This window comes from Alligator sinensis, unplaced genomic scaffold, assembly GCF_000455745.1.
Source record: "Alligator sinensis unplaced genomic scaffold, ASM45574v1 scaffold1008_1, whole genome shotgun sequence".
In the NCBI taxonomy this organism is placed as follows: Eukaryota; Metazoa; Chordata; order Crocodylia; family Alligatoridae; genus Alligator; species Alligator sinensis.
The window spans coordinates 293956-309014 of record NW_005842013.1 but is presented as its reverse complement, the minus strand read 5'-3'; the positions used below and the strand labels follow the sequence as shown (position 1 = coordinate 309014).

General features: G+C 45.7%; 1 protein-coding gene across 1 annotated transcript in view; it reads left to right on the top strand.

The window, feature by feature from the left end:
* MYO7A (myosin VIIA) overlaps positions 1 to 15059 on the top strand; it is a 108257-nt gene that overhangs the window by 39198 nt on the left and 54000 nt on the right. Inside the window, exons 14-17 of the mRNA XM_006021952.2 lie at positions 1075 to 1181; positions 9587 to 9724; positions 14470 to 14628; positions 15038 to 15059. The exon at positions 15038 to 15059 is cut by the window's right edge and continues 74 nt beyond it. Coding sequence (XP_006022014.1) covers positions 1075 to 1181; positions 9587 to 9724; positions 14470 to 14628; positions 15038 to 15059 — 426 coding nt within the window. The remainder of the gene's footprint in view (positions 1 to 1074; positions 1182 to 9586; positions 9725 to 14469; positions 14629 to 15037) is intronic.

The window sequence follows — 15059 nt, the reverse complement described above, 5'->3', positions numbered from 1 at the left end:
AAGAGCGTAGAGCCTAAATGACAACCTTGACCATCTGGACATAGCTGAGGTTAAGGGTTGGTAGCCAGGAGTTTCAACACTTGTGCCAAAAAGTATTAGGATAATCCCACTGTTTGCATGTGAGCAGCACCTGGACAGATTGAATAGCAGTAAGATTATCTGACCAAATGTGCTGTTTGCTTACCGTCGTGGGTGTGTTTTAAAGTGTGTCTGTGAGATGGAGTGAGGTGCTCCGTCAGCCAAGCGTGGGAATGACAGAACTAGATGGACAAGCCAGCCACACCTGGCTTATGGATGTGCAAATTCAGCTGTGCATTGAAATGACTGTGTGTGCAACATTCAATGTGTGCAAAGCTTCTCTCAGTGTCTTCACCCCACCTCTCACAACACACTCGTCTCACTTCTGTCCCTCCTCACAGCTCTCTCTCCTCATGTGTTTCCAGTTTGATAGCCCCCTTCCAACTAAACCCACCCCCCAGCTTCACAACACATGTGCTTCCTTTCCACCACATGTGCCGTCTCCTTCATACCTTCCTTGCCAAATATCTTTTCATTTATTTAATCTCTTCCTAACTAAACTGACATCAAACCCCCCTCAGTCATGGCACTAACTTGATGTTAGCCATCGGCATATCATTCACTCTGCTTTTACGTTATGCGGCGTCTTGTTCCTATTTTGGCTATTTAGACTGTAACTAAATAGACTATGTAGACTGTAGCTTGTTCCTATTTTGACTGTAAACTTCTTGCAGAGGGAACAGCCTGCTATTCTGTGTGCCTATGGGGCCCTTTTCCCAACTAGTCCCTTAGACCTACTATAAGCAAGGTTATTAATAATAGCTACAACAGCAATGGAAAGCTGAAGGCTAGGTTTTCATCACCGCTGCTCTGCAGCTTGTCTAAGTCAATAGAAGGACTTCTATGGACTCTAGTGGGCTTTGGGTTGCACATGAAGTAGTTTACTCACCATTGCTACAAGACTAGCAGGTGACATAGGTGGGCAGTTTGCTGCCGTGCAGGTATTAGCTGTATTTCTGTACGTCACTGGTACATGTTGTTCCATTATTCTTGTAGGGTTTTTGGAGAAAAACAGGGACACACTTCATGGAGACATCATTCAGCTGGTCCATTCTTCAAGAAACAAATTCATCAAGCAGATCTTCCAAGCTGATGTGGCTATGGTAATACACACCTGAAGAGATACTTTATAGTCCATTGACAAATAGTCAGGTTTCTTGGGTGGGAGGTTGAAGGGCTGAGGAAGCATGTAGGGATGATACTGCATGCTGTACTTTCCTCACCTGTGGTTGTCATGGAGTGACTGAACAGTGTTAAATAATTAACAGTTCTGAATATGTTCTCTCTAGTAGTTACAGATCAGTAGACCAAGTCATTAACTATTGTATCAGGAGATAATTGCTCTTAATCGAGACGCTGCACTGTTTGGAGCTATGGGGATTATTATTTTATAAATTTCGTAAGATAAAGAAATAGCTACCGCTGGGTAGCAAACGAGTTATAAAACGGAAGAAAACCAAGAGGGTATATTCTAAGACTGCAAAAAAGTACTGAGCAGTTACCAACCAGATGAAGAGTGAAGTGATACATAGCTTCATTTGACTCCAAGCAATCACTGAGGGTAAGATTGAGAGGGGCTGGTGAAAGTTGGGACCATTGAAGCTTAGTAAAGCTTATTCTGTTCCTAAACCACGATCCCCTGAGTGAGCATATATCAACTCCATGCAAAATGCCCAGGTGAGTCATTGTTAATTATATGAGTTTTGAATAGTTGGATCCTCCTAGTAGTAAGGTTCAAATAAAACGTGAACTCTGTCCCCTAGTGAATTTGCATCACTGCAACACCAGCTTTAACTAAGGGATCATAAACTGTTTCTCTGCTTTAATTAAGAGATCATAGACTGTTTCTCTCATAATGCAGACAATTGAGATCTTTTCCTGAGCATCTGCAGTCTACCTTGGCTTTGCTGTGGCTCAACAACCCTGAGTCCCAAAAGAAAAGAAAAACTTGCTTTTCACAAATTTAGTTTTTAAAATGTTAAATGGACAGCACTTGTACATTGACCTCTTTATGTGTGTTACCTAATGGCCAAATCCTGCTTTCCTCAATTCAGTGTTATCATGAGATTTCAGAAGATTTAGGGGTAATATTTTCCAAAGCAACTACATGACTTAGAAACCTGCGTTATATTTTCCAACGCACTGAGGACTCTGTCCCACTGACAGTTTATGTGACTTTGACTCTTAACAGTGGGATTTTCAATAAGTGCCAACATATCATAAACGCGGTTCCTAATACCAGTCCACTTCACCAGTTTCCTGAGTACCCAGGATGCTTCTGAAAATTATATTTTGGCACTTTCCAAATATATTTCCCATTCCCACTGCCCCCAGGACAAAACTCCTCAGCAGGAGCAAAATAGGGAATAGACCCGTTCACCTACTGATCGTGATGACAGCATTCATGCACGTGAAACTGGGGAAATACTTTTAAATGTCTTGCAAAACAATCACAGCACATTTTGACATTTTTCAGCGACATTTTTCTTTTTCTGTGTTGCATCCTTGCCTCTTAATTGGCAACCAGAGTTTTGCAGTTCACCTTGGAAATGATTTCTTGCTCAGTTGTGGACTGAACAGAAAACTCCAGTTTAAAACTGAGTAGGCTTTTGACTTTGCAGAGATGATCCTTAGGATCCACAGTCGCTGAGACTCCTTCAGGGATACGTACAGCAGGAGACCATGATTAAGTTTCAGCTGCTGCCGTCAGCCAGCTCTAAAGGAGAGTTGTGATCTGTCCCCCAACCTCGCCTTGCCTCTGGTACAAACATTGAGAATGATGCAAATATCCAGGGGCTTTCTTGAAATAATCCTTTCTCTTCCAGTGTTAGCCATCTGTGGGGGTGCTGACCTTCTTCTGACTCTGTCCCTAAGGTCGGTCTTCACCCCTCGGTATGCTAATCATCTCTGCTCTTCTTTTTTGAGTAAGAGATTTGATCATTCCTGACCGATAAGAAACTGCAGCAGAAAAAACGTGGTGTGACAGCCCTGCTTACCGACCATACCATTGGGAAGAAGTCTCTGAAAGCCCCAGGCCGTTTTTGGACCTTAAAAAAAGTGGTGAAACAAAACTGCAAGGAAATGAACCTGTTTTTAATGGTTTGAAATAATGTTGATGTCTCCCCTGAATCAAAGGCTTTGAAATGACTCACTTGTACTGTATCCGCTAAAAACAAGCCACCGAGCATCAAAGCGAGCGTGCCAACTTCATGCAGTACCTTGCCTCTGCGCCCAAAAGCTTGGGCTGAGAGTTTCTTTGTGGTTTGCATGTAGTCCTGGTGCTGAGCCTTGATGAAACAATTTATGGATGTGCTTGCCAAAAGAGACTCACATAGAAGTTTCTGTAACAGAGCTAGCCACCGATCAATCAAATCTAATATCCTGTCTCCAGCAACAATTACTTGGATGCCTTAGTGGGAGCTAGGAAAAGCCATAATGCATCTAGTCATTAGTGCAAGGCCGTACATAGATGCAAACCTCTGGTTCTGCTTTAAAGCATGACATTTGATCAACCTAATCTTAGCACAGAGCATAGCCTGGGGGTTGAATGCTAAGTGTTGCTACAAGACAATGCAATTCCAGGCTAGCATTTATGCATGCAAGTAACTTTCTGTCCACAACCTGTCCTGTCATATGAAGTATTTGCACGTGTGTTTGCACAGTTGGAGCCTTGCTGTATATAGTGTCTTTCCTACAGGTTATTCTTGCAAGATATCAGATTTGGTGGGGATTGAGGAGACGGACTGCCTCCCTAGGTTGGGGCCTGTACAGCAAAGCATTTGATAAAGTTAGCTGGGATAGTTAGAGGGGTACATTACTAGTAACTGGGAATACAAGATTAAAAGCTAGAGCTGGCTGATGGGGAAAGAACAAGAGTTAGCCATTTTACTTTTTTTTTCTGCACCAAAAAAAAAAGTATTTCTGTGGAAAATTTCTGACCAACTTAGCTAAAAGTAGGAGGAAAGAGGGAAAAGAGTTAGGGAAATTTAATTGGAAGTTTGATGACATTTTGATTGCAGTGCTTTCTAGCCAGCGCTCTACTAAATCTATGGAAAACAAAGGAGAGCAGATGTGTTTCCTCAAAGGATTTTGAAAAGGGATCACAGGAAAAATAGAGCTGGTAGGGACATCAAGAGGTCATCTGCTCCAACCCTCTGCTCAAGGCAGGATCAGTCCTGTCTAACCCATCTCATCCAAGCGTTTTCCTAGCCTGCTCTTAGAAACGTCTCAGTTTGGAGACTCCACGGTGAGATGGAAAGGTATAGGAAGGTTGTTCCAAGCAACAAGAGCTGCAGGAAGAAGCATCTTTCACCAAAAGGAGAAAAACAGAGGAGAAGGAGAAGGAAGAAAAGTTGGCCAATGGAAGGGGTGAGGACAGGGATAGAAAAGTCCCTAAGAGTTAGCTCTTTTTTCTGTTGACATACGGCTAGTGCCAAGTCTTGAGGTTTTACAAGTTCAGAGCTCCCTTCTCAGGTATTCCTCCTTTTCACTGGGTTTTTTTTCTGTTCTCTGTCTCTTCTTTTTGCCTTTGCTCCCTCTAGTTTCTCTGTGGCTATGCATCCAGTACTTATGGCCAGTCGCCAGCACCCACTCCAAAGGTAAAATAAATACACGAGTTCCTCTGTTGTATGTTGCTTTCTCTCCGCTAAGTACTGTGCTGTGCTCTCGGCTGGTTCTTTCCTTTCCCTGTGTTGTTTGTTAAGGACCCGTTTTAAATGACCACGGACATGGTTCGGATTTGTTGGTCCGATGCAGGAGTGTTGTGCGTTTTGTGCATTTGTTGCATTCAACAAAGGAGCACTTAGGTGCAGCAAAGGATCCAGCAATGATTTAAAAAAAGGGGTTGGGATAAAATCAGAACCAGGCCAAAACTTTGTGCTTTGAACCCAAACGCTTTTTTTCCTGAGCTCTTGAATAACTTTGGTAAGCTCTCATTTGACATTTTGATGGGCCAAAATTTCAACTGGTGCAAATCAGTGTAGCTCCAGCGTAACAGTGCTCATTTCCGTGAGTTGAGGATCTGGGCCAATGTCACGCTCACTTGGCCCAGCCTTTCAGAGGTCCATTGGGGACAGGAAGTGCTGACATACAAAGGAGGAAATGGTTTGATTATATTCCCGGCTCTGTTGGAAGTGCCAGTCTTCTTCCAAGCCAGCTTGTGGCTTGTTCTCGAAATAGCTCAGACTTAATCCTGCAGCTCCAGAAGACCTCTTACAGTAAGTATCAAGTTTTTGGGTGCTTATCCAGACTGGATCTGTGATCCTCCTACATTAACCTTGGGCCTTCACTCCGGTCCTGACAGCTTTCCAAATCTTTCCTGTTAGATGAATGGTCATAGGATAGCATATTGTGTAATAGAGTTATGTTTGTGGTATTAGCATTGTTGTCATATCTCCATTTCCATTATAATCCTCCAGTATCAGGGGGGTTATATCAGAGATGGGCCTGACTTTCAAAATTCAGATGCAGACAGACGTGGATCTGAATTCCAACCCTTCCCGGGGTTGCAGTGTCCCAGGGCATCTGGACTTCGATTTCCAGCATGGGCGACGAAGAGAAGAGACCCTGGTTGAAACAATTCACATCCATTTGCGCCCAATTTTGAATTTGCTGTCCAAAATACAAGTGGTGTTGGGACGGTATAATTTACGCTGGGCCCATCTCTACGTTTGTAAATTTGCATCACACCAAAAAATCCCTTCTGGACTGAGACGTAATGGGCTGCAAACGTAGAGAATGTGTCAGAAAAGCCTCTTCCTGGGCTTCTGGTTGAAGCAAGCAACACAAGAAATAAAGCTCATTTCTTTTCTCTCTCTCTCTTTCTTCTGGCTTAAAATAATCTTATTTTCCAAGGAATTCGTTAAAAATAGTAGGCACAAAGGAAAAACACAGTGTTGAAACACTTCGCAAGTTTGTGAGCTCTTTCAGGCAAGGGCTGTCTCTTCATTAAGGGTGTTTATACACGTGCTCCGGGAGTGTGTATGGGGGGGACGCTTTAATTAGAGCCACTCTAATTAAAGCACCCAGAACATCTCATGTATCAGTGTCCCCACACTTAAAAACGGCAGCGGAGGTGTCGAACAAGCTGGAGCGGTAATTACCACCTCAATTAATCGAGTCTGCTCATGTATAGGTTCCCCATGTGTCCAGACAGTTTGCAACCCAATAGGGCCTTGACCATGGAGTAGCTGTGGTAGGAGTTACCATAATGACCTTTGCATAATTACCCAATTTCAGCTGAGGAAATGGAGGCACTGAGAGGCCATGTAATAATTATGGCATGAGATTGTTACTCTGTGACTGCCCTAGAATAGGTCGCTTTAGTGCTCTGTGCCTCAGTTTCCCCTCCCACTCTGTCTCTATCTTGTCTGGTCATCTTACAAGGCCTTCAAGGCAGGAGCTCCCTTTCCCTGGGAAGATACAAGGCCTAGCCTGATGGGGTATGCCTCTCAGCTGGCCTCTCCAGCTGCTACTGCATTACTACTAGTAATATCAGGAGGGGGAGTGACTCGCCCAAGATCCAGCAGCCCAGTAGTTGAGTTGGGAATAGACCCCAGATCCCTTCACTGTGTAGTCTGTGGGCCTCATTGGCTCCCTCACTCAGCACCTCACACAAATGTGTGTGTGTGTGTATTTATATATTGCTATATACCATATGCAATGGTATATAACAATATATACCATTAGATCCTGCATTCAGTGGAGCTACACTGGCAGCAGTAGATGGAAAACCTGACCCAAGAGTTTGTCTTAGATGGGCTGTGTAGTTTAAATGCCATTTAGGATCCCTGAGGCTAGTCTTTATAGCACTTTAGCATTCATTGCAGCCTTTGGATGAGAGGCCCAGAGGCTGTGTGGGCCAATGAGATGCTGCAGTCCCATCAGATGCTCTCATTTGATTTGATAACGGCCTGGGCCTTGTAAGCCCTGCCCGTGTATAGAGCATTCAGAATCTGAATTAATTGTCTTACAACTTTCAGCGATGAACCAGGAGAGCGTCTGAGACTGAGCCCAGCTGCCTGGCCCTGTGCACGTGGCAAGTGGGGAACCCAATGTTGAGCAAGAGCTGGGAAGCAATCTGGAAAGTAGAAGTGCCCTCCACCACGAGCAGCCCCAGCGTCCCCCAGTGTAGGAAAGTGGCAGAAGGCTTATAAACCACCGGTGACCAAGAACCTCTCCCAGGCTGGCCAGAACAATTATAATGCCCAATCACTTCCAAAGTGGGAATTGATTGAGTCTGGTTCCTATCACAGTATCTATTTATAACCCCTCGAGCAACCAGCCTGCAAGTGCTGCTCTCGAGGTGACCACATCCCCTGAATTAGCAGAGCTATAAGATGACATTAATCAAAGCATTCACACTCCTGCCTATCGGAGCAGGATTATTGCTGATTCAGTCTGCCCTCCTCCAATCAATCTTTGTGAACAGGATAATATCACCAACTAGACAGTACTCGGAGGGGTCAGGACTGTGTCTGTCAACATAAATTAAACATGTTAGTAATGTGTCCTTGAGGGGAGGTTTGCTGGGAAAGATAATAGCTGTTCCAGTAAGCTCTATTTTCCTAGTGGTGTTGGGTTTTTCTGGTGTGTGCATGAGCTGGGTTTTAACTGTTCACTTGCTCTTGTGGACCTCCATGATGCCTTTGTCTTTGTGTTGATTGGGTTTGGTTGTATGGAAATTTGTGATCACCATTGTGTAACATCCCTGATAGTTTTGCAGCGTGCAAAATCTTCACCCGTGATGACATCCAACGGATTGCCGGTTGCCTATGTAATGCAGTGCCCAAAGACAAGGGCCACGGGTACTTTTAACACTAGAAAGAGAAATTAGTTTTGGGTCTTAGAGAAACATAGCAGCCACACCAATGAAGATGGTGGCCAGTTGTACCTGTGACCGTTGGACACTGCCCAGCATAGCACACCAGGCCTTTGGAGAAGGTACAGCAGAATAAGGATCCTGAATAAGGCATTTGGGAAATCCCAACCTACTCTCCTTTCAGAAACCCCTAATGATTAGACCACCCCATGACATAGGTGTAGACTATCTCATGGCAACCTTGGCTGTCCCATGACAAAACCAGCTTATTTTTCAGGAGTTAGGTGTTATGATACCCAACTCATCCTACAAGCCAGTAGCATTGCCTTCTACCCCTATAAACTGCCTTAAAATGTGAGACACTATGTAGATATACAGTAGACGCCCTGAGTATGTGACAAGCCAGGGGATATGGAATTTATTGGGCTTTTCAATGCGATGGATAAATATCAAAGTGTTGGAGAAGTTGATGCCCTACCCCACCATTATTCATGATAAAAAGTCATTGATAAAGGTGATTCAGATAAAATTTTGCTGCATTTCCCTTAGCCCAAACCTTGCAAAACTTTTGAAACCTATGCTCCATCTAGTCTTCACCACGCAAAAAGGGACTCGCAGGGGGGAATGTATCTATTTCTTTGAACAAGCCCTCAGGCAGGGATCCAGGCCTTGTATAGGTTTTACATTTTGGGAAGACATTCACAAAATCCTCCACGCTCACCATAAGTTAACGTGAGCCGTGTTACTAACCCCTTCTAAACACAGGTAAGGCGCTCCCTGCATCAATCCACATTGGTGGAAACTGCAGAGAATAGATAGGTGTTTCCAGCTTTCCCTGGGGGTCCAGAAATCCTTGATTTGGAGTTGCTGTGAAATGCCCTAGTAGGATTTAATGACTTGATTGGCCCAGTGGGTCCAACATAAGAGCTAGGGCCAATTTTAAAAGCTTGGCCTGACACTAGCCCCAAGTTACATCACTGCTGGCATGGTGGAGCAGGCTGCACCCGGGGTCCATGTAACCTATGCCAATGTAGACACAGGGTGCTGTGCTGCCCTTTTAATCCCCTGCATAGATACATGGCCCAAGTCTTACCAGATCTTAATGCAAGGGACGGGGGGTGTTAGATCCTCTAGTTTGACCCCCATAGGATACCTCAGCTCTGCAGCTAGCAGCATTTTAGCCCATAGGAGAAAAAAAAAACTATGGTTTTCCCTTTCCAGTGAAGCCCCAAGAGGTAGTGCAGGTGCATGCACAGGGACTTTCTCTAGTCCTCAATAGGCAGAGACTTCAGAAGCCAACTTTGGCTGCCTGGGTCTCATGCCACGCATGCTATGCAGAGCTAGTAGAGGGACGACCAGTTGATATAAATAGAGCTGGGTTGACTGAAACCAGCCATGGGTTTGGCCCAGCCTACAGCAACACATAACGCTGAAAGCACCAGGGACGCTCCCTGCCACACTACGCAGTTTCCAGAAACAGAGCAATCTCAGTCCTGCCCCTACGTTATACCATTTCTGTAGTGGCCTCATGCTCCCTGGTTGCTTCCTCATACTTCCCTGCAGTTTAGAGCCCCTCCCCAAGCCCCCTCCAGCTGCGGAGGAGGTTCGCAGTGAGCCGGCCAGAGGGGAAAAGCTGTGTTATCCTTTCATTTCCTGAGACAGATCGGTTGGGGTTCCTCTCTTTTCCAGGGAGCGGAGACGAGGAAGCGCTCGCCGACGCTCAGCAGCCAATTCAAGCGCTCGCTGGAGCTGCTGATGCGAACCCTCAGCGTGTGCCAGCCCTTCTTCGTCCGCTGCATCAAACCCAATGAATATAAGAAGCCCCTGGTAAGTGCCGGTTTCATCTTTTCTTGCTATGGTACGATAGGGAGGAGCCATTAAAGCTGGAAGCAAAACTCCCTCTGATTTCAGTGGGGTCAGGCTTTCACCCAAGTTGCTTGAACCCCGACTTGGACACCCGCTTTGAGGTCACGAAGGGCTTCTCCTACTGCAGGAGGGCTCGCAGGGCACTGTCCTCTTGGCACATCTCATGCAAATCATGCAGCCTGCTTCTGGGACCCCTCCGTTCAGCTGAGTGAGCCATAGAGCCACCGTATGGGACCCTTATGGAAAGCCCCTGTAGATTTCTAGAGAGAAATAGAGGCTTTCTATCAAATGTTTAAATCGAGATGCAGCACCCTGGAGCAGGAATATCATCTTGCGTTCGGTTTTCCAGGATGATTGAAACCAGCAGTTTTCAAACTTTTTGAGCTGAGTCCCCCTTTGAGGTACGGTTTTATTCATGCCTCCCCCCTGCCTCAATCCAGACAAAAAGCAAACATGCAAAATATGCTGTCTTAAATTGACAGAGACTGAAATGACTTAAATTACCTAATTAAATGACCTACCCCTCTAAGTTTCCAATGCACGGAGACTGTACTTACCAGTTCGTGCAAAGGGTGTGCCTGTTTGCTGCAGACAGTTTATCAATTTGTGGAGAGGTTTTTTTTTAACCGACCCCGATCCATTTGCACCCTGTAATCGTATGAAAAATACTGAACTCACCAGAATAAACTGCAATGCACAAACACTTGTTGTCCTTTTTTTAAGTTGTAAGAGTAAATAGGATAGACTAACCCGGAAGCCGGGAAATAATGTAGTTGTTGCTATGGAAATGATCGCTGGCTTAATTAAATACGTTGCTACACCTGTGAAATCCTTGGCAAAAGGTTCGCTCGTACTGTTTCAACACGTGATGCTGTCAAATATCACGTTCTTGTTATATAAGAATAATCATTTTTTTAAAGTAAAATATGCCTTGAGCGTGGCGTCCCCCCCGAATGTTTCTTCACATCCCCTGGAGAGTGCACCCCCCCATTTGAAAACCACTAGTTTACATGTTTTATGGGGATGATCTCCTTCAGTAGGGTTTTTGGGGGGGAGATTTCAATTGAATCTTCTTTAGTTCCTCTAAGAACCTCCTTGGCTTCATCCCTGTTGGACGTTTTTGGGAGTCAGACTTGTAGGACTGAGCAGGATTTGGGAAATTAAAAGGGATGGCTGAAAGATAAGGGGCATTTTCAACGACAAACCCTGAGGACATGGAGAGTAAATGATAGAGAGGCCTGCTCACGTTTTACATCTTAATCTGGTGAACATATAACAACCCGTTCATCCATCTCTGTTAGCAGAACGTTAAATGTGTGTTTTTACTCAGTGGATTGTGCCAGCAGCCATAAATCAAGAAAAATAATTACTCAACCATCACGGATATGCTGTAAAACAGTGACACATTTATTTGCATTTGCCCTGGCTTCTTTAAAATCAATGTGCACTTTCAGGACAGGTTTTCATTACTGAATGAAAGGAAAGGAAACACCCGTAAATACCAGACCCAGGTTCTGCCATCCAGGCCAAATTTCTGCTGGGACCCCTGGGTGCACAGGTACTCTGAGATATCGAACTCCACGTGAGCGTCCTCAGCTCTCAGGACTGAACGCAAGAATTAGGAACAAGCACTGGTGTTTGCTAATATATGGGGCGGGCGTTTTACTTATTACATTTTCTGTTTACTGATTGTCCCTGAAAGTTATTTTATCCACGACTGGTGTCTTTTCAAGTTACACAGACAAGGGCAACATTTTGCCCTCGGTTATACCTCTATCCTGGCTTACCATTTGCGGACAGAATTTAACCATGGAGAATTAGGGGTGGGGGACAACATTTGGTAAGAAAGGCAGAGAAGGATCTTGCATCTCTTTCACAGCAGTTTAGGGTCCAGATCTTGCCACTCACGGCAGCAGCTACCTGATGTCAGTAGACCCGTTCAGCAGAATGAAACTTAATCCAAAAGCGAAAGAATTATATTTATTAACGTGGTGGTTTGTTCAATGTATATGCTGCCCTTCCCAACAACGGCTAAGAGCAGCTTAGCAGAGCAGAATAACTTATGAAGTGTGAGAGCGAGCAGGAGAACAACAAGATGGATCCAAAAGAGACTTCAGTGGGGCTGATCTTGCCAGTCGGTAGTAATGCGGTACAATGTTATAATGGGATTTCGCACTAAAAGGGAAAAAGGTTTATTTTCAGAATTGGCTTTAAACATTCAGATCTGAAAAGAAAAAGAAATCAGGTAATGGAGCATAGGGCAGCGCAAGAAAAACATTTGCCTGGGAGTTCATTTTCTGCCCCGAGCGATAAAGGAAAGCGCTGTGATCACAATAGGAAACAGGACGGCAGGAAGTGAAAGGCCAATGGAAAGTCCTGGCCATTTGTTATTCCACAGGATTTTAAAATGTGGCCCTAGCTTGCTGGGAGTGGGGGAGCCACCTCCTTCCATCCCTAAAATTTACTTTGGAAGAAGACTTTGAGTTTTTACAGCTGTCAGGGGGATTCCTCTTAGTCGGACGAGTTCCCATGCTCTGCTGTCTCTGCCTCTTTGCGTGCTGCTGTAGTTGGTATGAAGGAAATGAATGCCATTAATTAAATAGTGTGTGGGAGGAAAGAAAAGAAAATCAATAAACTGCTGGCACTGTATAATACAGCAGCTCAGTGAGGCCTGGATTCACGAAAGTCCTTAAGCCCCTGAGTTGCCTCATTGATTGCAAGGATGCTGTTCATACTCTCCAAGTAATGCGCATACTTAACTCCTTAGTTCCTGAATTGGGGACTAATCCTGAGATCGCTGATGCTACTGGCCAACTTGATGCTGCTGTATACAACTATTCATGATGAATCTCTGTGTGATCGTGGAATCGTAGACTAGAGAAGTGGGGCTGGAAGAGTCCTCCAGAGGTTATGTAGTCCAGCCCCCTGCCTGAGGCAGGATCAGCCCTATCCAAACCATGCCATACAACCATAATCTAAACTCTACACAAAACTACTCTCAACCCCATGGGCGACTGGTGCCTCCCGAGTCTGGGGGGGCATCAGATCGCCGACGGGGTGGGGGTCCCCCAGCCACCGATCACTGAGCCAGCAACGAAGCCTCAATTGCGCTTCTGGTTTCGCCGCTGGCACTTCCAGGGAGCGCACGGCTGATCTCAGGGGGTGCAAGTGCACCCATGTGCAGCCCCTATGCATTGCCAATGCTCAACCCTGATGCAACACAACATAACACCCTCACCGGTCATACATAAAGCAGGGGAACTGTGGCAGCCAACGTCTTGCTTCTATAAAAGCTTGTTAAGATTACTCAGATCACTGGTAGAGGGCCACGTCCCCCGTTACAGAGGAAGGCAAAAACCCTCACCGTCCATACCAATATGACCATGGGTCCTTCCTCACCCCAAGTATGGTGATCAGTTTGTCCCTGAGTGGAGGGCAAGACCCTGTAGCCAGCAACCTCTGCCTTTGGTCCCAGCAGAAGCACTGGCAATAATCCCCAGCCAATAATAACCCCCAGTCAATAATCCCCAGCCTTCGCTGCAGCCAACACCAATACCTCCAAGGGAGGCTGGGATCCCTTGTATTGATTCATTGAGCCAACAGTAGCTGGCTCATTTACCATCCCTGTGCTTCAGCTGATCTGTCTGTAATCCCTTTGATTAACTGTTGTCTCTGACGTGCCTGGAGGCAACAAGAGAGAAAAGGTGCCTTGGTAAGAAGGTTTTGCCAGCAGGTGATTAGGCCGGCTCCATCACTCAGGTCTATCAATCCTATGAAATCCCACCTGTGCTCCAGCTCTTCCAAGACAGGCTTCACTTCATTCCCAGATACTCTTCATTCCCAGATATCTATTCAGATACTGGACTGGTTTAAGCCCCTTCTCTGTGTTTGGCCTGATGTCTTAAAAGCCAAACTCCTCAGGGCTGATACCTCCTTGCACTCCCCATCTATAATGAAATACCTCCCTACCCTGCCAGGGGCATGGGTAGGTTCGATACATAAAAACCTTGGAGGTGCTCAGATACTTGTGTGGGCACCCGGATGCCTAAAGCTCTGATTGTGCATCCAGAGTTAATGAACAAGAACATCAAAATCAATAAGAGCACTTTATACTCTTCACACTCTGTTACGGCTTAGGTTTCTGTTACCACTGCCCTGAAAGCAACCCAAAATGGGTTCATCTCTTCTGTAAGGAGAGGTCTTTCGTATGAGCAGTGTCTAAAAAGCCTTGCCTGGACCTTTTAGTTCTTTATAGTATAGTATATCCCAGTAGGTTTCTCTACCCCACTGCTGGAAGCTGTAAGAGGGAGAGGGGCAGATCCTTCTGGATATGCCCTGCTTTAAAACTCTGCCCCTTAGCATCTGATACCATGAGGAACAGGATACTACTGGGCTTAGATGGACCCAAGACCAGTACAGCAGCTCTTCTGTTCTTAAGTAGGTATTAAACCAAAGGGCTGAACTGAATGCACTCAGCCCCTTTTAGGATTAGGGTTGTAAAAAACTGTGATCCTGAATGCTTCAGGACTATAGGGCAAAGATCCAATCTGTCGCCTGCCCTTTAGTCCCCTCTGAGGCTCCAGCAGATCTGCTACATCCAGCCTATCCTTAGCTGGGCTCTGGTGGTTGCACCCTTTGGCAGGTCAGCGAGTTTTGAAATGCAAACAAGACCCTCTCTGATTCCCATCCGTTGTTTCCTTCCTTAGTTGTTTGACCGGGAGCTGTGTGTTCGCCAGCTGAGGTACTCAGGGATGATGGAGACGATCCGGATCCGCCGAGCTGGGTATCCCATCCGCTACACCTTTGTAGAGTTTGTGGACAGATACCGCGTCCTCATGCCAGGGGTGAAGCCAGCATATAAGCAGGTACATGTTTCCTCCCATTACAAGCCATTTTTACCCTGCAGCCCATCCACTGGTACCTTACTGGAAGCACAGTGCATCCAGACTCTGCCTCTCTCCAGTACGTTGTACCCCTAAGAGATACAGGTCTTCCTCCATGACTGCATATACACTGTACACACACTACAGTCGGCAGTGACAGCATCGTGGATAAAGAATTGAGCCTGGGTGTCAGATGCTCAGCTTCAAGCGGTGCTTCTAGCTCAGGTGGTAGAAGGAAACCTGCACGTGAGGATTACTCTGTTAAAATCACCAAAATTACAGCAGCGTAAAATAGGTGGAAGCCCAAGTAGAATGCAGCCCTGCGTTGATAGCAGGCAGATGTTCATGTCCAGCTTGTGACTAGCAGATCCCAACGACTGCCTTCTCCTAGGGGGACCTGCGTGGGACATGCC